This window comes from Erpetoichthys calabaricus, chromosome 7, assembly GCF_900747795.2.
Source record: "Erpetoichthys calabaricus chromosome 7, fErpCal1.3, whole genome shotgun sequence".
Classification (NCBI taxonomy): Eukaryota; Metazoa; Chordata; class Cladistia; order Polypteriformes; family Polypteridae; genus Erpetoichthys; species Erpetoichthys calabaricus.
In genome coordinates, this window is record NC_041400.2 from 5,143,881 (window position 1) to 5,168,883 (window position 25,003).

General features: G+C 43.9%; 1 protein-coding gene across 1 annotated transcript in view; it reads right to left on the reverse strand.

Annotated features, from left to right (window-relative positions):
* grin3a (glutamate receptor, ionotropic, N-methyl-D-aspartate 3A) overlaps positions 1-24,735 on the reverse strand; it is a 108,299-nt gene extending 83,564 nt beyond the window's left edge. Inside the window, exon 1 of the mRNA XM_028804530.2 lies at positions 23,650-24,735. Within this exon, the coding sequence (XP_028660363.1) occupies positions 23,650-24,390 (741 nt within the window). The 5' untranslated portion in view covers positions 24,391-24,735. The remainder of the gene's footprint in view (positions 1-23,649) is intronic.
* Between the last annotated feature and the right edge of the window lie 268 nt (positions 24,736-25,003).

Below are 25,003 nucleotides of genomic sequence, written 5' to 3' on the forward strand. Positions count from 1 at the left end.
CGCCTTGCTGATTCCTGGAAGTCAGAGGAAAATGGCCAGACTGGTTCAGCTGGTAGAAAGGCAACAGGAACTCAAATAAGCACTCATTACAAGTGAGGTATGCAGGAGAGCATCTATGAACGTCACTTATTCTATGTGTCTATGGTTCTTTACTTCCTAATGTTTGTGTGAGATTTATCCTTCACAAGTTTCCAACTGTGTCCCCGTGTTCCTGATGAACTCATTTTAAAGTCACCGTCTCGATCCACTGGACTAATTCCCTTCATAATTTTGCACACTTCAGTCAGGTCTCCTCTTAATCTCCTTTTGCTTAAATTGAAAAGGCTCCACTCGTTGAATCTTTCCTCACAACTCTGTTCCTGTGGTCCTAGAGTCGGCTCATCTTTGGATTATTTCTACAGGATGTTCTCACTGTTTTTATGGGGTTTTAGATGACCTGGGTGTAGTCAGCAAATCTGAGAGCTTCACTGTGGAAGTATGCTCGGTTCTAGTTTTAAAGGGTCCTTCTTATCCCTTTGCCAAGTGAGATTGGAATTGAGAGCTAAAGGTCAACCTGGTATGGAGAAGGAGGAAGGGGAGAGAGGGAAGAAGGAAGAAAACCAGAAATTGATCAAAATTGTGGACAAATGGAGAGAAATGAAGAAGGAATGTTCAGTTTGGTTCCAGTTAGGGCTACCTTATGTCTAGTTCTTTGCCTGGTTGACCCTTCTCTCTGTCTCTGCCTGTAACGTTAACTTCCTTTGATTAAATTAATATTATACCAGACAGTCACTGCATGGTTTGCTGTTTTGGGTTAAAGGGTCCAATCACTAGTTGGTTCTTTAGCGCACTCCCACCTGTATGAGTTTGATTGGTGTGTATCACTATGCCTGAAAATGATTCTAAATGATAGATGGTGAAAAATTAAAAAAGAACAAAGTCACTTTGTAGCAGAATAACCTTTTGTTACTTTCTAATTAGATTAGCATTTTCAAAAATCAGCCTCCCAGGGTAGTTGTTCTCCATATTGGGAGGCTCAATCAGTTCTATAGACTAAAATATCATCAAAGCAATGATGCATAAGGCATAAAAAGGTTTCCTGTGTACCTCTTAATGCTGACATCTTCTCGACGACTTGCGCATGAATGCATATTGCCGTTTTAATGAGGACAATACAGGCTGGCACACAATTGAAATCCTTTGTGCGTTTCAGCTGAGAACCAGCTGTGTTATTTACAAAATGTAAAGTACAACTCATGAAGCTTATAAATTATAAATCCATTACCTCTGAAGGAATTAAAAAAAAATCCAGAAGGTGCAACAATCCTGAGATGATTTAACTTTAGCCAACCAAAGAGTTATTCAGTGTGGGATTGCAGGACAAAATGTAACAGTAGACAAAAAAAAATAAACAAAAGGAATTAACCCTGCAGTGAAATGGCAAAAATAGAGACAAGCCCACCATGAAGAGAAAACACCACCTCCTCCTTGCAAAATTACTTTCAGCCGTGTGATGTTAGAGGGGTGTCTTGTGGGTGCACCCCGTCTCAAGCCCTCCCACAGTTTTGTTACATTCAGACGGGGGCTTTGACTTGACCCTTCCACAACACTTCATTTTATCCTTATCAGCCATTCCTTGGTGGATTTGCTCACATGTTTAGGGTCTTTGTCATTTTGAAAGGTCAACTTTCAGTTGAGCTCCAATCTTCTGACAGATGGTCTCAAATGTCCTCAATGCAGAATTCCTTGTGGATTCTTTTATGATGAGCAAACCGGGCCGTGATGCAGCAAAGCAGCCCTAAACACTAACATTTCCACTCACCAACCATTCTTTATAAATGGTATCAGGTGCTTCTGCTCAAATGCTGTTCTTGATTTTCACTAAATATCTTCTGGTACTGAGGCCAAAAAATCACCGTAACCTTAACTGGGCACAGCAACCTTAGCCTTGTTTGTTCAGAGCACACTGTTAAAGAAGTCCACCTTGGTCTTGGCTGGAAGTTCTTTCTGGTGGTTTAAATTAGACTGGTTGAGAGAAGGTCCTCTTTAATGATCTTCTAATCATTTACATCTGATTCTAATTTTAGGTATTTGGGATAGTTGTGAAAGAGAGGAGTGTACTTACTTTTTCACATGCTAAATTTGCATGTATGTTTATTTAAATTACACTGTGGATTATAAAATGTAAGTATGGCATGATGCCTGCTAAATTAAATCTGCAATAACTATAGATACTGTTTAAATGAAGATCAAATCTTGATATGTTGACAACAATTTTAACAAAAAGAGAACATTTCATTACTTTTTCACATGACTATCTATCTATCTATCTATTATATAGTGCATTTCCTATCTATCTAGAATAATAATAATAATTTTTTGCATTTATATAGCGCTTTTCTCACTACTCAAAGCACTTAGCAATTGCAGGTTAAGGGCCTTGCTTAAGGGCCCAACAGAGCAGAGTCCCTTTTTTGGAATTTACGGGATTTGAACCGGCAACCTTCTGATTGCCAGTGCAGATCCATAGCCTCAGAGCCACCACTCCACCATCTATCTATCTATCTATCTATCTATCTATCTATCTATCTATCTATCTATCTATCTATCTATCTATCTATCTATCTATCTATCTATCTATCTATCTATCTATCTATCTATCTATCTATCTATCTATCTATCTATCTATCTAAACACTAGGTCTCTGTATTCAGTCCCTCAGAGCAATAAAATTGGTCAGTTTTGCTTTGGTGACACAACAGAAAAGGAAGTGCAAGTGTGAGATGCATGAGGAGGAGTAGAAGTGCACATTTTGGGAGTCATCCTCAAAGATGGAAAGTACAAAACCAGATAGATAGGAGGTAACAAGGGTGCTTCGCAAATAATAACAGAGCCTGAGAAGCAGGTAATATGGAAATATGCTCAAAGCAGGGTACACTGGTGGAGAAGTGTTTATATACACACAATTACCAAGAATTGAAATTACACATAGGGCAAGAGATAGCAAATATTTTTAAATTACTCTATTACTTGTTTTCAAAAGGTACCATGGATAGATAGATAGATAGATAGATAGATAGATAGATAGATAGATAGATAGATAGATAGATAGATAGATAGATAGATAGATAGATAGATAGATAGATGGGTTGATGAAGTGCACTAATGTCTTTTCTTCCTCTTCTACAGATCATCAGAAAAGAAACCCACTGAAACCAAGGACAACTTCCACATCCTACTGACTTCACTTCCGCCATTTCCCTCCCAAACTTGCCTCTTCCTGCTCACCGCTTATAAAAGTCAAGCACCTCACCTTTCTTTTAAGATCTGTTCAGGACTCCATTTTTTTGTGACTGCTCTTGTGGTATCGATTTGAAGTATTGTTTCACAATGTACAGGGCGGATCCCCAAACCGTTTTCTGTTTGTGTTTCTCTTTATATATATATATATATATATATATATATATATATATATATATATATATATATATATGTGTGTGTGTGTGTAGTGAGCTTCACCCTTAGAGTGGAGGATAATTACCCAGATCAAAGTCAATGGTAGCATTTCTGTCTCACAGCCAAATTCATCTCTTCTCGTCCCACAAATACAAGAAGACCTCAACAGGAATCAATCATCAGATAATAGGCTGACACCCTGGAGGCAACTTAGAGGACTTGCTCTAACAGCAAGTCGATTACCAGTATTTTAAAAATCATTTGGTTTCCATCAGTGCCTTCAACAATTAAACAGCCTGCACTTGTCTCTCATATTTTACTCTCTCTCTCTCTCTCTCTAAAAATATATCTATCTGTCCATCCATCCATTATCCAACTCGCTACATCCTAACTACAGGGTCATGGGGGTCTGCTGGAGCCAATCCCAGCCAACATAGGGCTCAAGGCAGGAAACAAACCCTGGGCAGGGCGCCAGCCCACCACAGGGCATATTATATATATATATATATATATATATATATATATATATATATATATATATATATATATATATATCCATCCATCCAGTCATTTTCCAACCCGCTGAATCCGAACACAGGGTCACAAGGGGGTCTGCTGGAGCCAATCCCAGCCAACACAGGGCACAAGGCAGGAAACAATCCTGGGCAGGGTGCCAACCCACCGCAGTATATATATATATATATATATATATATATATGGAAGAGAATATATATATATTAACAATATAGAGTATTTGCTGTATGCTATGAAGTATATGCTGTGCAGCACCTCTGACTAAATTACCACTCCGCTACTGAAATGCCTGTTTGCTGAATGCCGGACGCCTTCTATGTCCATTTTACTGCCCCAGGTAAGAAGCACTAAGGTGATAATGTGTGCCATTGTCAGAGTGCCAGCTTCACCATGGCAGCAGAAAGCATATCCATAAACAGATCCCACCACACAGCTCAAACTACTGCTGCCTCTCAGTCTGAATCGATGTGCCAGAAATGCACTAGGAGTAAGAAGGCATGTCTTTGACTGATATGAAAAACAGCAAGCAATCAGAATAAGTAGATTGCAGTGCCAAGATTTGCAGATTAGAAAGGCTAACTGACAATACATTATTTGGTGCAGATGTTCTGCCAAGAAAGAACATTTTTTAAAGTTATGTAAATGTGACAGAGATACAGTATGTGTGATATATATTGTGACAGACAGCCGGGGCCCTTACTCAGCCGGGGTGCCCTGACCATGGAAAGTTTCTGGAGTGTTACCTCCCCTGGGCGCTAGAGGGCAGTCCCCCTGGAGTGCAGTGGTACCATGGGTTTGGAACATGGCAGCTCAACCCTGTTGTGGCCCCTTTGTTGCAGCCTTCCTTCCACAACACCTGAAAGTCCTGTCTGAAATAGGTCAGCAAGCACCTGGAGCACTTCTGAGTGCCTTATAAAAGGATGGCAGCAGCTGTTGTTCTGGGGGAAAGAGTCGGGTGGGAAAAGACAAAGCTCGCCAGGAGGAGCGGGGTGAAAGAAAGAGGGCCGAAAAGGTTTTGTGCTGTATGGTGGCTCTCAAGACCCATTCCCATTTTGTAACGTAATTGTAGCAATGGACTGCCATCATATTGCAACATGGTCACCTAGCGAGGATGAAGCTGCTTTTAATAACTGTGAGCAGTGACATTTCATTCACACACATGTCATCAGTGATGCCAAGATATCTTGGGGCAAAGCAGCCTTAGCAGAGGACTCGCTCATGGTGCTGTTCCATGTGATGGCTGACTTGTTGGTGGGGTAACTGGCTGAATCTGTGGTTTATCATGTGCCCTGTACTTTTCATTGTAGCACCAATCATCCATCCATCCATCCATTGTCTCCCGCTTATCCGAGGTCGGGTCGCGGGGGCAGCAGCTTGAGCAGAGATGCCCAGACTTCCCTCTCCCCGGCCACTTCTTCTAGCTCTTCCGGGAGAATCCCAAGGCGTTCCCAGGCCAGTCGAGAGACATAGTCCCTCCAGCGTGACCTGGGTCTTCCCCGGGGCCTCCTCCCGGTTGGACGTGCCTGGAACACCTCACCAGGGAGGCGTCCAGGAGGCATCCTGATCAGATGCCCGAGCCACCTCATCTGACTCCTCTCGATGCGGAGGAGCAGCGGCTCTACTCTGAGCCCCTCCCGGATGACTGAGCTTCTCACCCTATCTTTAAGGGAAAGTCCAGACACCCTGCGGAGGAAACTCATTTCATCCTCTTGTATTCGCGATCTCGTTCTTTCGGTCACTACCCATAGCTCATGACCATAGATGAGGGTAGGAACATAGATCGACTGGTAAATTGAGAGCTTCGCCTTGCGGCTCAGCTCCTTTTTCACCACGACAGACCGATGCAATGCCCGCATTACTGCGGATGCCGCACCGATCTGCCTGTCGATCTCACGCTCCATTCTTCCCTCACTCGTGAACAAGACCCCGAGATACTTGAACTCCTCCACTTGGGGCAGGATCTCGCTACCAACCCTGAGAGGGCACTCCACCCTTTTCCGGTTGAGGACCATGGTCTCGGATTTGGAGGTGCTGATTCTCATCCCAGCCGCTTCACACTTGGCTGCGAACCGATCCAGAGAGAGCTGAAGATCACGGCCTGATGAAGCAAACAGGACAACATCATCTGCAAAAAGCAGTGACCCAATCCTGAGCCCACCAAACCGGACCCCCTCAACACCCTGGCTGCGCCTAGAAATTCTGTCCATAAAAGTTATGAACAGAATCGGTGACAAAGGGCAGCCCTGGCGGAGTCCAACTCTCACTGGAAACGGGTTCGACTTACTGCCGGCAATGCGGACCAAGCTCTGGCACTGATCGTACAGGGACTGAACAGCCCTTATCAGGGGGGCCGGTACCCCATACTCTCGGAGTACCCCCCACAGGATTCCCCGAGGGACACGGTTGAATGCCTTTTCCAAGTCCACAAAACACATGTAGACTGGTTGGGCAAACTCCCATGCACCCTCCAGGACCCTGCTAAGGGTATAGAGCTGGTCCACTGTTCCGCGACCAGGACGAAAACCACACTGTTCCTCCTGAATCCGAGGCTCGACTATCCGACGGACCCTCCTCTCCAGGACCCCTGAATAGACTTTTCCAGGGAGGCTGAGGAGTGTGATCCCTCTGTAGTTGGAAAACACCCTCCGATCCCCCTTCTTAAAGAGGGGGACCACCACCCCGGTCTGCCAATCCAGAGGCACTGTCCCTGATGTCCATGCGATGTTGCAGAGGCGTGTCAGCCAAGACAGTCCTACAACATCCAGAGCCTTGAGGAACTCCGGGCGTATCTCATCCACCCCCGGGGCCCTGCCACCAAGGAGTTTTTTGACCACCTCGGTGACCTCAGTCCCAGAGATGGGGGAGCCCACCTCTGAGTCCCCAGGCTCTGCTTCCTCATTGGAAGGCATGTTAATGGGATTGAGGAGGTCTTCGAAGTATTCCCCCCACCGACCCACAACGTCCCGAGTCGAGGTCAGCAGCGCACCATCCCCACCATATACAGTGTTGACACTGCACTGCTTCCCCTTCCTGAGACGCCGGATGGTGGACCAGAATCTCCTCGAAGCCGTTCGAAAGTCGTTCTCCATGGCCTCCCCAAACTCCTCCCACGCCCGAGTTTTTGCCTCAGCAACCACCAAAGCCGCATTCCGCTTGGCCTGCCGGTACCTATCAGCTGCCTCCGGGGTCCCACAGGACAAAAGGGTCCTGTAGGACTCCTTCTTCAGCTTGACGGCATCCTTCACCGCCGGTGTCCACCAGTGGGTTCGGGGATTGCCGCCACGACAGGCACCGACCACCTTACGGCCACAGCTCTGGTCAGCTGCCTCAACAATAGAGGCACGGAACATGGCCCATTCGGACTCAATGTCCCCCACCTCCCTAGGGATGTGGTCGAAGTTCTGCCGGAGGTGGGAGTTGAAGCTACTTCTGACAGGGGGCTCTGCCAGACGTTCCCAGCAGACCCTCACAACACGTTTGGGCCTACCACGCCTGACCGGCATCCTCCCCCACCATCAAAGCCAACTCACCACCAGGTGGTGATCAGTTGACAGCTTCGCCCCTCTCTTCACCCGAGTGTCCAAGACATGTGGCCGCAAGTCCGACGACACGACCACAAAGTCGATCATCGAACTGAGGCCTAGGGTGTCCTGGTGCCAAGTGCACATATGAACACCCCTATGCTTGAACATGGTGTTCGTTATGGACAATCCGTGACGAGCACAGAAGTCCAATAACAAAACACCGCTCGGGTTCAGATCAGGGGGGCCATTCCTCCCAATCACGCCCTTCCAGGTCTCACTGTCATTGCCCACGTGAGCATTGAAATCTCCCAGCAGAACGAGGGAGTCCCCAGAAGGTATGCCCTCTAGCACCCCCTCCAGGGACTCCAAAAAGGGTGGGTACTCCGAACTGCTGTTCGGTGCATACGCACAAACAACAGTTAGGACCCGTCCCCCCACCCGAAGGCGAAGGGAGGCTACCCTCTCGTCCACCGGGGTAAACCCCAATGTACAGGCTCCAAGTTGGGGGGGCAATAAGTATACCCACACCTGCTCGGCGCCTCTCACTGGGGGCAACTCCAGAGTGGTAGAGAGTCCAGCCCCTCTCAAGGAGATTGGTTCCAGAGTCCAAGCTGTGCGTCGAGGTGAGCCCGACTATATCTAGCCGGAACCTCTCAACTTCGCGCACTAGCTCAGGCTCCTTCCCCGTCAGAGAGGTGACATTCCACGTCCCAAGAGCCAGTTTCTGTAGCCGAGGATCGGACCGCCAAGGTCCCCACCTTAGGCCACCACCCAACTCACACTGCACCCGACCTCCTTGGCCCCTCCCATAGGTGGTGAGCCCATGGGAAGGGGGACCCACGTTGCCTCTTCGGGCTGTGCCCGGCCGAGCCCCATGGGTGCAGGCCCGGCCACCAGGCGCTCGCCATCGAGCCCCACCTCCAGGCCTGGCTCCAGAGTGGGGCCCCGGTGACCCGCGTCCGGGCAAGGGAAAACGCCGTCCAAAATGGTTTTTCTTCATAGGAGGTTTGTTTAACCGCTCTTTGTCTCATCCCTCACCTAGGACCAGTTTGCCTTGGGTGGCCCTACCAGGGGCATAAAGCCCCGGACAACAGAGCTCCTAGGATCATTGGGACACGCAAACCCCTCCACCACGATAAGGTGACGGTTAAAGGAGGGGAGCACCAATCATGTCATTAATAATAATAATACTTTGCATTTATATAGTGCTTTTCTCACTACTCAAAGCACTGAACAATTGCAGGTTAAGGGCCTTGCTCAAGGGCCCAACAGAGCAGAGCAGTGTTTTCCGAACAAAGATTTTTAGTGACGCAGTATTTAGTTGTATGAAATGAAATCAAATGTGAAAAACTGGCTGTGCACAAATGTGGGTCCCCTTGTCATTGTGCTGATTTGAATGCCTGTCACTGCTCAATGCTGATTACTTGGTGTGATGAGCTCGTTACGCCTTCATAGACAGGTGTGTCCCATCATGAGATATAAAGGTATTTAAGGTGGTCAATTACAAGTTGGGCTTCCTTCCCTTTGACTCTCCTCTGAAGAGTGACAGCATGGGATCCTCAAAGCAACTCTCCAAAGATCTGAAAACAAAGATTGTTGAGTCTCCTGGTTTAGTGGAAGGCTACAAAAAGCCATCTCAGAGGTCTAAACTGTCAGTTTCTGTAACTGTAAGGAATGGAATCAGGAAATGGAAGGCCACAGGCACAGTTGCTGTTAAACCCAGCAGGTCTGGCAGGCCAAGAAAAATCCAGGAGTGGCATATGAGCAGGATTGTGAGAATGGTGACCGACAACCCACAGATCACCTCCAAAGACCTGCAAGAACATCTGGCTGCAGATGGTGTATCTGTACATCGTTCTACAATTCAACGCACTTTACACAAAGAACATCTGTATGGCAGGGTGATGAGAAAGAAGCCCTTTCTGCACTCACGCCACAAACAGAGTCGCTTGTTGTATGCCAATGCTCATTTAGACAAGTCAGATTCATTTGGGAACAAAGTGCTTTGGACTGATGAGACAATAATTGAGTTATTTGGTCAGAACAAAAAGCGCTTTGCATGGCGGAAGAAGAACACTGCATTCCAAGAAAAACACCTGCTACCTACTGTCAAATTTGGTGGAGGTTCCATCATGCTGTGGGGCTGTGTGGCTAGTTCAGGGAGTGGGACCCTTGTTAAAGTCAAGGGTCAGAAGAATTCAACCCAATATCAACCAATACTTCAGGATAATGTTCAAGCATCAGTCACAAAGTTGCAGTTACGCAGGGGTTGGATATTCCAACAAGACAACGACCCAAAACACAGTTTGAAATCTACAGAGGCATTCATGCAGAGGGAGAAGTACAATGTTCTGGAATGGCCGTCACAGTCCCCTGACTTGAAGATCATCAAAAATCTATGGGATGATTTGAAGCAGGCTGTCCATCAAATTGAACTGAACTGTAGAGATTTTGTATGAAGAATGGTCAACAATACCTCCATCCAGAATCAGACACTCATCAGAGGCTATAGGAGGACAGCGTCTAGAGATGTTAGATTTACAAAAGGAGGTTCAACTTAAGTATTGATGTCATATCTCTGTTGGGGTGCCCACATTTATGCACCTGTCTAATTTTGTTATGATGCATATTGCATATTTTCTGTTAATCCAATAAACTTAATGTCACTGCTGAAATACTACTGTGTCCATAAGGCATGTCAGATATTAACAGGAAGTTGCTACTTTGAAAGCTCAGCCAATGAGAAACAAAACTCCAAAGAATTACGAGGGGTTCCTAAACTTTTTCATATGACTGGACCTTTTCCTAATTATTCATGGAACATCTCAATAATTATACATGGAATATCCTAAGAATTGTTCTTGGCATATTCCACCAATGGTTCATGGAATATCTCAGTAATTCTTCATTTAATATCCTTATTATTGGATATTGAATCTCTTGGTTATTAGTTCAAAATATACCTTTTCCTAATTATTCATGAAACATCTCAATAATTGTACATGAAATATCATGATAATTGAATTGATCTGTGTGGTGAATGGCTGGGGATCCTGCCCAGCTGGGATTCCTGGAAGGACCAAAAGAGGGACAATACCTCCCCTGGGCCACAAGAGGGTAGCTGCCTCGGTCTGCATTGGGGCCATGAGATCAGAGCTTAGAAGCTCAGCCCTGTTGGGGCCCATGGCCACCACTAGGGGGCGCCCAGATAATTAATACAGACTACAGCACTTCTGCCACACCAGGAAATGCTACTGGAACAGGAAACAAGTACACCCGGAGTGTTTCCGGGTACCAATGCAGCACTTCCACCACACCAGGAAGTGCTGCCAGAAGATCATTACAGACCACCTGGAGCACATCTGGGACATTATAAAACGGGCCTCCTCACCTCATTAGAGGAGCTGGAGTCAGGAGGAAGAGGTCGGAGCTTGCGAGGGGAGGAGTGGAGGTGGCAGAAGAATTGAGAGAGAGAGAGTAAAGAGAAGAAGGGACTGTGAGCAATTTGGGGCTGTTTAGTGCATTGTGTGGTGGTGTAAAGACATAAAGGAAATAAACGTGTGTGTTTTTGCACATCTGAGGTCTGTCTGTCTGTGTTCAAGGGCTGATCTACCACACTTGGAATCTCTTACTAATTGTTAATAGAATATTTTGCTAATTATACCTAAGAATATCTTAATATTGTTCTTTGTACCTCTCACTAATGTTTCATGGAATATCTCATTAGTTTTTCATTTAATGTTCTGAATATTGGATGTTGCATCTCTTGATTAATAGTTTAAAGATTACCTTTTCCTAATTATTCATGGAGCATCTCAATAATTATACCTGGAATATCTTGCTTTTGTTCTTTGAACCTCTCACTAATGTTTCATGGAATATCTCGTTAGTTCTTCATTTAATATTCTGAATATTGGATGTTGCATCTCTTTATTAATAGTTTAAAGATTACCTTTTCCTAATTATTCATGGAGCATCTCAATAATTATACCTGGAATATCTTGCTATTGTTCTTTGAACCTCTCACTAATGTTTCATGGAATATCTCATTAGTTTTTCATTTAATATTCTGAATATTGAATGTTGAATATCTTGATTAATAATTCAAAGTATACCTTTCCTAATTATTCATGGAACATCTCAATAATTATCCATCCATCCATTTGCCAACCCGCTGAATCCAAACACAGGGTCACGGGGGTCTGCTGGAGCCAATCCCAGCCAACACAGGGCACAAGGCAGGGAACCAATCCCGGGCAGGGTGCCAACCCACTGCAGGACACACACAAACACACCCACACACCAAGCACACACTAGGGCCAATTTAGAATCGCCAATCCACCTAACCTGCATGTCTTTGGACTGTGGGAGGAAACCGGAGCGCCCGGAGGAAACCCACGCAGACACGGGGAGAACATGCAAACTCCACGCAGGGTGGACCTGGGAAGCGAACCCGGGTCTCCTAACTGCGAGGCAGCAGCGCTACCACTGTGCCACCGTGCCGCCCTTCAATAATTATACCTGGAATATCTTGCTATTGTTCTTTGAACCTCTCACTAATGTTTTCACGGAATATCTCAATAATTCTTCATTTAATATCCTGATTATTGGATCTGGAGTATCCATGTTAGAACTTAATAATTTCTCACAGAACATTTGCATAATTGATCAAGGAATATCTTGATAATTCTTCGTGGGATGTCTTGGTAATTGCTGTTGGAGAGCTTGGTAAATAGTTTGATTCTCTTAAAAAAATTAAAATTGTTCCATTTAATCAAATGCTACTAAACAACTGGGTTAATCAGAAATGGAAAGATAAGACTAGGAAGCTGCTATGTTCAGACAAACAGAATGAGCTCACTAATGACACCAGCAAGAAGGGTGGAAGATTTAGGTCACAGTGTGCACACGAGGAAAATCCCGATTATTGAAATTTCTGTAATGCCAAGAAAATGCTGACAACATAAGTCACACACATCTGTTGAGAAGATAAGGACCCGGTACTCTTTAACAGCTTACTTACGTCTTTTACGTTCATTTATTTGCACTCAGAAATTTTATTTAGAGGGTTAATGAAGTTGAATGATGTTTTTACAATTTGAATCTTTACCGGTGGTCCTAGCCCTCTAAGAGTAAGTCCTGGAAAGTGAAAAGACTTCAAACATAAGCATGTGAGGTGTCGTTTTAGGCGATATCAAGGTCAGTGATTACGAATATGAGATTATTTTGAGTTTTGATCCTTTACTAGACCTTTATGGTCCCCTATCAGAGAGTGAACAATGACAAATTTCCATTACAGTTCACAATATTTAGACCTTATGGACCACCAGACGGGCACACCGTTGCCCAAACCCGACACAGACAGGTGCAGGACACAAGTTCAAGGCACACAACTGTTTATTTTTCTTTTTTTCCCCTCGTGGGAAATGTCTTCACCGTTCCCCATAATTTTAACACAGTGCCAAGGCAAGCACAACACAAACTTCTCTTCTTTTTCTCTGCCGCCTTCACTCCTTCACTGACAAGCTTCATCTCCCTCCTCTCAATACTGGCTCCCCGAGTGTAGTGAGGCGGCCACTTTTATGGAGCCCCCCCTGAAGTGCTCCAGGTACTCTCTGATCCTCTTCTGTTAGTGCTTCCGGGTGAGAAGGGAAGTGCTGGAGTCCAGGCGGCCCCGTGACCGGGGGCCAAGGGTCCCAGCAGGGTTGAGCTTCTAAGCTCCAAACCCGTGGCCCCAGTGTAAACCGGTGAGGGGTTTGCCCACTCGTATTCCGGGGGAGGTATTGCCCTGAATATGTCCTATCCCTCCTGTCCTTCCATCACAGGAGCGTCCTGGACTGGGAAAGGGCCCCAGTCGTCCGCCACAACCTTAAACATTTAAACTGAAGTAGACATTTTAACATTTTACATATTTAACATATCAATTCTTTTTCATTATGTACATCTACCTCATTAAGTAAATTCTTGTTGTAATCACCACGGGGCACCACTGAGCTCCAAACCACAGACACAGTAATGCCCCACAATGCCCCACAATTTAAATAAAAATGATTTATTCAGTCAAAACACCCTTCCAATAATCACCTGCTCAAAGATCAACCAAATTCTCCCTCCTTCTGTCCTCCAGCTGATCTCACGTAGATCGAGTCCGAGTCGGGAGGGCAGCGGGCACCACTCTCTTTTACGGTCAGACCGAGAACTGCTTCCAGCTTTCTCTCTCATTCTTCTGAAGCACTTCCAGATTGCACACGGACCAGTGCAGTCCCCCCACCAGCAAAGACCCCAACAGGGCTGTGTCTTGGGACTCCAACTCCCATGCCACCCTGTGGGTATCCTAAACTGGTCCAGTCTTGAGGGACACTGCCACCTGTTGTGTGGAGGAATGAGCTGCTCCCGATGGGCTTTGTTCATTATGACCTCCTGGCCGGGTGTGATTCCTTTCTTCATCGGCCAGGATGCCCATCCTTCCTTCCTGGTACCTACATTATATTTCTTATGGGCACCCCTGTATTTAGGGGCAGCTTACACTAATTCGGACATTTCTTTATTTTTAATGAATTTGCAAATATTCCTACAATACAGTATTTGGTTTGTCATTTTGGGGAGTGTGGCCTAATGAGGGAAAAAATGAGTGGAAGCCATTTTAGCGTAAGACAGCAGCAAAACAAAATGTCTAAAATATTTTTTGAATATTTTCTGAAGGCGCTATATTTATCAGTGATCCAAATCCATATTGTGCTATTTAAAGGTAATTAGTTACTATACAAAGGGCCATGGATTTGCAGATTCTGGTGTCTACCTTGGTCACACACTAAGTAGAGTTTGTTCCTTCTCCCCATGTCGATGTTCACATTCTCGTAAAATTAAAATTGACCCCACTATACCCTTATGGGCTCAGTAAAACATGACTCAGGCGCTGCCGAGAGTGGCAGCCTTTTCAGCAGCTCCGTGTACGACTTTATTTTTCTACCTTTTATTTCTCTCTTTTTTTATTATTTTTTATTGATCACTCCTATTGCTTTATTTTATGTGGATTCGTTCCCTGGACACACTTTTACTTTTACAACGTGGGCATGGATTTTTACACGCTGAGACTCGCCTATTCAAGTAGTCAACTTCAAGCGCTGAGAACAAATACCAGTGCCGGTGTGGTTCCCTATTTACCCGACGAGGTAAGAAGGCGGTATCGTGGCAGTAGAGCCGGCACTAAGCTAAAAATGAAGCGGCTTGCGAGAAAGTGGCGTTTTAAGCCTTCTGTGCCTTCTGTGATTCTGGGAAATGTGAACTCAATCTCAAATAAGATCGATGAACTGGCTGCGCTGGTGAAAAATGTCAGAACCTACAGAGAATGCAGTTTGTTGTGCGTTTGCGAAACGTGGCTAACTACCACCATCCCAGATGCTAACGTGGAGCCTCCCGGGTTTAGTACAGTTAGAGCAGACAGAGATGCAAATACCTGCGGGAAGCACAAAGGAGGAGGATTGGCTGTCTATCTCAATACAAGATGGTGCAACTCTGGACATGTTAACGTCAAAGTCTCCACTTCCTGCAGGGACATTGAACTGTTGGTCATAAGTTTGCGTCCCTATTACTTGCCCAGAGAGTTTGGACACGTCATTGATGTTACTGTTTACATCCCACCTCGGGCGGACGTGGAGACAGCGAGTGACATCATCCATTCTGCTGTTGCTAAGTTACAAACGCAGCACCCTGAGGCGCTTGTGCTAATCGCTGGAGACTTTAACCATGTGACGCTGGACAAAACACTACCTGCATTCTCCCAGTATGTGGACTGTAACACCCGGGGAAATAAGACTATTGATTTACTGTATGCAAACGTTAAAGACGCATACAGCGCCACCCCGCTGCCTGCGCTTGGGAAAGCAGATCATAACCTGGTTCAGCTTCAGCCTCACTAAAACCAAGAGTGAGGGTCCTACCTACAACCACACGATCATTCAGGTAGTGGTCCCCTGAGGCAGAGCAGGCACTGAGAGACTGGAACTACAGACTGGGATATCCTGCAGGGATCACATGGTGAGAACATTGAGGAGGTTGTTGACTGCACCACTGACTACATCAACTTCTGTATGGACATTGTAGTTCCAGTAAGAACTGTACGCTGCTATGCTAACAACAAGCCATGGATTACAAGTGACATCAAGGGCCTTTTGAACCAGAAGAAAAGGGCTTTTAAAGGCGGTGATCAGCATGAGCTCAAGCGCGTGCAGAAGGAACTCCGAGTCCAGCTCAGGGCGGCGAAGGAGCAGTACAGGAGAAAGCTGGAGCAGACATTGCAGAATAACAGCATGAAGGAAGTGTGGGATGGGATGAAGATTATCACTGGCTGCAGCTCAAAGCGGGGTGCCACCATCGATAAAGACGTGAAGAGAGCAAACCAAATGAACAACTTCTTTAACAGGTTTGACCACCCTAACCCACTCTCACCTCGGAGTACTGCACCCTCCACACATCCTTCTGCTGATACCAACATAGGAGAGACACCCCCACCCACAATTACAACAGCGCAGGTGAGCAGAGAGCTGAGGAGACTTCATGCCAGCAAAGCAGCGGGTCCAGATGGAGTATCGCCACGACTGCTGAAGGTCTGTGCATCGGAGCTGGGGGGTCCTCTACAGCGCATCTTCAACCTGAGCCTGGAACAGGGGAGAGTCCCGAGGCTTTGGAAAACATCTTGCATCACTCCAGTCCCAAAGGTATCATGTCCTAGTGAGCTGAATGACTTCCGGCCTGTCGCTCTGACATCACATGTGATGAAGACCATGGAGTGGCTGCTGCTTCACCACCTGAGGCCACAGGTATGCCACGCCCTCGACCCTCTGCAGTTCGCATACCACAAAAAGGTGGGAGCGGAGGGTGCCATCATCTACATGCTACACCGATCCCTCTCCCACTTGGACAGAGGCAGTGGTGCTGTAAGAATTATGTTTCTGGACTTCTCTAGCACCTTCAACACCATCCAACCTCTGCTCCTTAGGGACAAGCTGACAGAGATGGGAGTGGATTCATACCTGGTGGCATGGATCGTGGACTATCTTAAAGACAGACCTCAGTATGTGCATCTTGGGAACTGCAGGTCTGACATTCTGGTCAGCTGCAGGGGACTGTACTTTCTCCGGTCCTGTTCAGCCTATATACATCAGACTTCCAATACAACTCGGAGTCCTGCCACGTGCAAAAGTTCGCTGATGACACTGCTATCATGGGCTGCATCAGGAGTGGGCAGGAGGAGGAGTATAGGAACCTAATCAAGGACTTTGTTAAAAGGTGCGACTCAAACCACCTACAACTGAACACCAGCAAAACCAAGGAACTGGTGGTGGATTTTAGGAGGACCAGGCCCCTCATGGACCCCGTGATCATCAGAGGTGACTGTGTGCAGAGGGTGCAGACCTATAAATACCTGGATGTGCAGCTGGATGATAAATTGGACTGGATTGCCAATACTGATTCTCTGTGCAAGAGAGGATAGAGCCGACTATACTTCCTTAGAAGACTGGCGTCCTTCAACATCTGCAATAAGATGCTGCAGATGTTCTATCAGACGGTTGTGGTGAGCGCCTTCTTCTACGCGGTGGTGTGCTGGGGAGGCAGCATTAAGAAGAAGGACACCTCATGCCTGGACAAACTGGTGAGGAAGGCAGGCTCTATTGTTGGCATGGAGCTGGACAGTTTGACATCTGTGGCAGAGCAACGGGCACTGAGCAGACTCCTGTCAATTATGGAGAATCCACTGCATCCACTGAAGAGGATCATCTCCAGACAGAGGAGCAGCTTCAGCGACAGACTGCTGTCACCGTCCTGCTCCACTGACAGACTGAGGAGATCGTTCCTCCACCACACTATGTGACTCTTCAATTCCACCCGGGGGGGTAAATGTTAACATTATACAAAGTTATTGTCTGTCTGTATACCTGCATTGTTATCACTCTTTAATTTAATATTGTTCTTTATCAGTATGCTGCTGCTGGAGTGTGTGAATTTCCCCTTGGGATTAATAAAGTATCTATCTATCTATCTATCTATCTATCTATCTATCTATCTATCTATCTATCTATCTATCTATCTATCTATCTATCTATCTATCTATCTATCTATCTATCTATCTATCTATCTATCTATCTATCTATCTATCTATCTATCTATCTATCTAGAGTTGGGTGGGTTAATCGGAATATCTTCATAATTATTCTTGAGTTCTCTCTGCACTTGCCTCATATATATGAGGGTGCCTGGTGATGGGCTTCCATCCCACCTTGTTAGTTCCTCTCTCGTTTTTGATCCAACTTGTAATAACTCTTTATTGGAACACCTGATTTCATGAAATTAATTAACTAGTGGAACTGTCATGAGATCTAGCCTTCTGCACCCTCCAGCATAAGCTCAGCCTAAGAATTATTTCAAGATAGAAATGATAATCTAAGTAATGCACAGATGCTATTAATTCAAGTCAAGTCAAGTTGGGAAACATGCACTGGTACAGCATGTTGCCGCACCCACCACACGACGAAACAGCTCAGGATCCTGGTTGGCAACCCCCCAGGCAGACATGCGGTCTAGTTCCACCCACTGTAAATGACCCTCTATCTGCCGCAGCCAGGTATTACGTGGGCGACCCCTTGGCCTGGTCCAGCCACTCAGGTCCTCAACAATGAGGATTTTACGAGCAGGATCGCCCTCGGGGTATGGTGCCACATGGTCGTAGTGCCGTAACTGACGCTCCCTCACAATGTAGGTAATGTGCCTCATTTGGGACTCCATGAGCAACACAAAGTCAAACCAGTGGTATCCAAGGATTTTCCGGAGAGACACAGTACCAAAGGAGTCCAGTCTTCGCCTCAGGCCACTGGATAGCGTCCATGTCTCACAAACATATAGCAGACAAGAAGCACCAGGACTCTAAAGACTTGGACCTTCATCCTTTTAATGAGATATCGGGAACACCACACACCCCTTTCCAGCGACCTCATGACCCCCCATGCTCTCCCAATCCATCTACTGACTTCATAGTAAGAGTCACCAGAGACGTGAATGTCACTGCCAAGGTAACTAAACCTCTCAAGGAGGTCCACACTCTCTCTGCAGACCAAGAGGTCATTAAAGGCCTGGCTCTTTGGTTTTTATCAGGACCCTCACAAGCCCAGACACTCAGACTCCTCACTTAGCCTCTTGAGAGCCCCCATCAGAGCCTCCATTGACTCCGCGAAGATCATAGCATCGTCAGCAAAGTCAAGATCAGTGAATCTCTCTTCACCAACAGGTGCCCCACAGCCACTGGACCCCAAAACCTTGCCCAACACCCAGTCCATACAAGCATTGAACAGAGGAGGAACAGAACACATATTAAGAGGAAAATAAATTATATTGTAAACGGTGTTGAATATGAATTGAGGAACATTATGGTGAGACCGTATAATGCACTAATGGAGTATTGTGCACACTTCTGGTCACCACACTACAAGACAGACACGGCAGCACTTGAAATTTTGCAAAGGATAGCAGCCAGCAGCATCACAGGATTTAAGGACATGTCCTACTGTGACGGACTCAGGGAATGAAGTCTGTTTAGTCTCGAGTAGAGGAGAATAACAAAGTGTATCCTGGGACTTAGGGACCTGTCCTACTTTGACAGACTCTGAATTAAAGTTTCTTAGTCTCGCGCAGAAGAGACAACATGGGGACCTAATCCAGGCCTTCAATATCCCTAAAGGCATTGTTAAAGTCGATCCAACAGAATTCTTTCCCCTTAAAGGTGAATTACATACTCAAGGACACGAGTGGAAATTAAGGGGGAGTACACAGGGAGAGCTTTTTAATACAAAGAGTTTTAGGACCATGGAACAAACTACCGACTCCTGTAGTTGAAAACGAAACCCTGAAAACATTTAAGAAGAATTCCAATGAGACACTGAGACAAACAAATGGCCTTGATGGACTGAATGGTCTAAACTGGCTTGTTAAATTTCTAGATATTGATTAAAATCATTTTAGTATTAAATAAATTGCCCATCACCATGACATATCACAACCAGATATTGAATCTAATGCTACAAATGGGATAGTTTTGTGTATTAAGATTCTCACACCCCTGGTTTTCTTTGCATAGAATGTGGCCAGACCACACTCTCTGCAACCGAAACTGGGCCTTGCTTAATAAGTGAGTCTCCTGTAAAAAATACTATCTTGGCATTTAGTGGGAGAGTACTTTCTTTCTCTTTAATTCATGATTGAGACCCTTCACATTCCAGCTCACAAAGTTCACCATTTGGTCATGAAAATATTTCTTCTGAACTTTTATTGACATTTTGTAGTCTTTGGTTAAGGTAAGTACATTGTACATACGATAACTTTGACAGGGATTTCATATTAGGACCAAGTGATACAGTTATGAAGTGTATAATTATGTTGTCACTAATGGTTATTGGGTTATCGTTTGTTAAATTTCTTCTGTTCTTGAGAAGCTCCAAGGCTGAAATGGAATTCAGTGGCAGTGGGAAGGGTGGGGCTAGGCACTTGAGTGATGGCAAGCTGGGCAGGGCATGATGCTTGAGTGGGAGCCGATTGGTTGCGGCCTGATACATCAATGAAGTACCGAGTCATATAGCTGAAGCAGAAACCTTGACCACCTTGGGGACATATTGGGGACAGCTTAACTATTAACTAAAGAAACCAGTGACAAATGGACTGAATGGGCTCTTCTTTTTATAAAATGTTCTTATGTCCACAAACTCTTGGCCATATAGGGGTCCTGATGCTGCCATGACAGCTTCTAGGACCCCAATAACCCTGAACCGGTTTGTGAATGTCATATTATTTTACAAGGGTCTGAAATAATGAATCATTTGGAAAATGGCAATGCGGTTATTTACTGACAACACCCACTGGATGAAGAAGCCCTGCGCTTGCCTTGGAGTTCAGGTTACAGCTCCACCATTGTGTATGCTCAATTACACAAATGTTCCCCATTGATTATCTCCATAAAATAATTACCACTTTAACAAGGATGAACGGCAACAATACAATAAAACTAAATCAGCTTGCAGCTTTTCCAATAAAAAACAAGGTAACGTGGGATTGAATTTTAGAATTATTACTGCAGATAAAAGCAGTTCAAGCTCAAGATAAAATGTAGGCAGAGCCGTACCTCTCATTGCTTAGCTTAAAAATGAAAGCTCCATATTAAATGTCACTCAATAGACAGAATTACTGCTTTTTAATATAATCTGTCTAGACTTTAACAAACAAATGAATATGCTGCTACACATAAAAAAAAAAAAAAAACCTTCAAAGGAAAAGGTTTTGAGCTCCGGGGTCTCTACAAATGCACAGCACACAATGAAAAGGGAAAGACCTCCTTTTGTGAAACGTCCAGTAGATGGAGATATCGACTTTCTGGTTTACAATTACATGAGTGCGATACTTGAATGTGCACGTAATGAGCTCGGGGGCTTTACAGTGTGAGGGGGGAGAAATCCAGTAGTCTGACTATAATACGGGAGAGTTGGCTCAGAGATTATGTCAGGTATAGAGGGGACACCATCATAAAAAAATTTAAAAAGACCCCCCAAAAAGTGAATTAAATGAATGGGAACAAAGGAACCTCTGTGGAAGGAAGGAAGATAATCAAACAAAACACAAATAATAAAAGATAAGATAAAAATGGAGACAGATAGATAGATAGATAGATAGATAGATAGATAGATAGATAGATAGATAGATAGATAGATAGATAGATAGATAGATAGATAGATAGATAGATAGATAGATAGATAGATAGATAGATATATGAAAGGCACTATATAACAGATAGATAGATAGATAGATAGATAGATAGATAGATAGATAGATAGATAGATAGATAGATAGATAGATAGATAGATAGATAGATAGATATATGAAAGGCACTATATAACAGATAGATAGATAGATAGATAGATAGATAGATAGATAGATAGATAGATAGATAGATAGATAGATAGATAGATAGATAGATAGATAGATCATTTGATTTTTCTGCTGTAATATAATAATGTATAGAAATCTAATCAACCAGCACTTGTCATCATTTATTCTTTGATCTGTGAACACGAATGCTAAGATTCTGTATAACATTCCCCAACGTGACAGAAACGCTGCAAGTGAAAGACATCCGTACAAGTTCGATGAAGGGGAATGCAGTATCCTGACCTGGCTGAAAGCACACAAGTAATTACCAGAGAGTGTTTGTGAATATCCTACAATAAATGAATTATTCATTACAGTCTAAAGTGCCTCCTGGGATTACCGTATAAATGGCAGAATTGGCCGCTATGACTTGCTGTCACCGCGACGTCTTTAATTAAGAGAGCTCACAGTATGTTGGGAAACCCATCTTGACCAAGTAATGGTATGGAGGTAAACAGCAGCATTTTTTCATTCCTGTCACTTGTAAAAGAAAGAAAGAAGGAACAGTATGAGACCGAATAAAACATGCTGATTACAGAGACTATACGTGGCTACATTGTCAGAAAAATGTAATCTTCCCATTTTCTCTACATTGAAAAATGCATGTGTTGGAGTTAAAATATTTGAACTATCCAGGTTAAGTGTACAACTGTTGTCTTATACAAGCACAATACCTTGATCATTTTTAAATATAATTTTTGCAATAGATTTCATAATTCATGTCATTGCTCAGCACAATCAGTAGTGTTAAATGAGCAGTTACAGGTTATACATGGAAAAACTTTTTCTCTATAAAAACGCTGTAACAGATAATTTAATACTGGAAATTTTGCTTCAGTGATTGAATTAATAACCGTTTAATATGGAATTTTATTGAAAATATTGAAAAGAAAAGTTGTTTAATAAATGTACTACTGCTCTTGTGTTAAACATTTCAAACATCTTAAGCGAAGATCCACAAGGCAGGTTTAGTTAATATTTGAAGAGAATAAACGAAAAGTCATTGTGCATGGAATGTTACACAGACAGACAGGCAGACAGACATATAGATAGATAGATAGATAGATAGATAGATAGATAGATAGATAGATAGATAGATAGATAGATAGATAGAATTCATCATGTATGCATAAACCGATGAACAGAAAGAAGAAAATATCATTCTATAATCATGTAATCTGTATAAATATAAATACAAATATATGAAATGTGTCATCGTTATTGTTACTATTAACTACTGCTTCAGAGAAGAAAACACGTTGACTGCATTTCTATTTTTAATCATTTTACATTTGATTACTTGAAGTATGATCAGCTCAATGCCTTCACAAAGACCTATTTGAAATTTCAAAAACCAATCTTCTCTGGATTATGCATTAGCCAAAAACAATATCTGCATGAAATCAATTATAATAAAACAGCTTAGCTCTTAACAGTAGAGAGAAAACATCACAAAGGATCTAAAATGCAAAGTATTTACACGGGATGTGTGAATTCGTTCAGGGCGCTCGCACTCTCATAATTTTACATTTTTATGCCAGCATTTATTCTTCGGTAATTATTACAGGAATTGAGATGTCGTGTTAGGAATAGCAAAAACAATTATGAGTGTATGTTAAATTTTAGGATTAGCAAAATTTGAAAAATGTATACACACACACGCACGTACACGCACACACACACACACACACACACACACACACACACATATATATATATATATATATATATATATATATATATATATATATATATATATATATATATATATATATATATATATATATATATATATGTATGTATTAAAAGCAAACCTCAATAAATGTATACAGGTACCATTTTATTTATATAGAAACATTGGGAACTATATCTTAAACTTTGCAACTTGAATAACTAGAGCTTTTTCTTTTTCTTTTTCTTTCTTTCTTTCTTTCTTTCTTTCTTTCTTTCTTTCTTTCTTTCTTTCTTTAATTTAATTTAACTTTATTTTTTGCCTGTAAGTTATGAATATGGGCCAACGGGCTCGTTTCTGAGCCACCTTCACGTTGCTCTCCGCGGTGCTGAAGACGCTGACGCGCACGTCGAAGTTTTTCCGAACTTTCAACATCAGCTCTCTCCAGCTCTTAATTAGCTCGTCACCGCATTGTCACTTAGAAGTACAGAAATGAATTTTATACAAACCTGTCCTTACCTCAGTCTTTCTCAAGAACTCGCGCTTAACGATGCTAACGACGGGGATCTGAAGAACTGTTGATATAAAGTCCAGCTCCAGAAACTCGCTCTTGCTCTGCGGGAACGCCAGTATGGCTGAAACTCCTTGCACAATCACCGTATGACAGACGCTTTCCAGAAAGGACACGGGATCTGTGCCTACTGATGAAGGAGTGGAAGAAAAAGAAAAGGCAGGCAACTCCCCGAGCCCCGCTTCCACTGACATTACAATCTCCAGCGACAAGTTGTAAGGTAATAAACCCTCCATTCTGTTGAGATGATCAACGGCAACTAGAAGGGACTCTCTGGGCGAGAAGCCGTGCGCTTCGTTTTCTAAAACGTTATTCCCGATTTGATTTTTAATCCCAATATGATTTTTGTCTTGATGGTTTTCACTCCTAGCGCGTAAGAGTACGGGTCCATTTTCACTTTTAGAGCTAATTGGAAACTCCTGTGCGTGTCCTTCTTCTTCTTCGTCTTCTTCTTCTCGGGGTCTGCCAGTTTCGGAGTCGCTAGCACCCACCATGCTGTTCATGTTAAAAACCCTGGGCTGAAGGTGTACTGCTCCTACTCTTACAGTGTGCCCAATCCTCTTTAAAATTTGGCAAGGCTGTGGATGAGGCAGAGATCCAGGAATGCATACTAGCACCAAAGTGCAAGGAAAAACCAGCAGCAGCAGGCAGACCCTGCTTAATACTCCCCAAAAGCATAATCCTCTCATTACTGCAAACAAGGTATTCCGAGCCACTTGAAACACGTACGATTCCTCGAGCAACGGCGCTACTTGTGATCCCGTGGATGAAACGATTTATTCCTTCCCCGATCAGGAAAAGTTGCGCGCTTTTCTCCCTTCAGCCACATCGGCAATAGCAAGAGAAAAAAAAACAATATATATGTGCGAAATTAATCACCTCAAATTAAAATCAAACCACGTCTCTCGAATAAGACTGACAAGCAGCCTTTTCAAACAACGAGACATGTTCTCCGAAGGCTTCATTTTCCCAAATCAAGCGCACAACGCAGAAGCAGCTGTGATTATATCGACCTAACAAGAATAAAGTTCTAATTTTTCTTCATACGCATGCTGGCACAAGCTGGAATCAGAGCAAAAAAGCCGTCAAATCCCCCCCACTTCATTTTCTCCTTATTTATGCGGACAGCAAAGCAAAACCGCTGTTGAAACACACGACATGTCACGACATTTTCACACTGATGCTGTGTTCCTTCTTTTTTATTTTCTTGAATTACAAGGTGGTGTTTCTACAAATAAAATAACATCTCGTTTTCGTTTTAACAGTAGGAAACTTCTCATGGTCGCTTGGTTGCGCTCAACT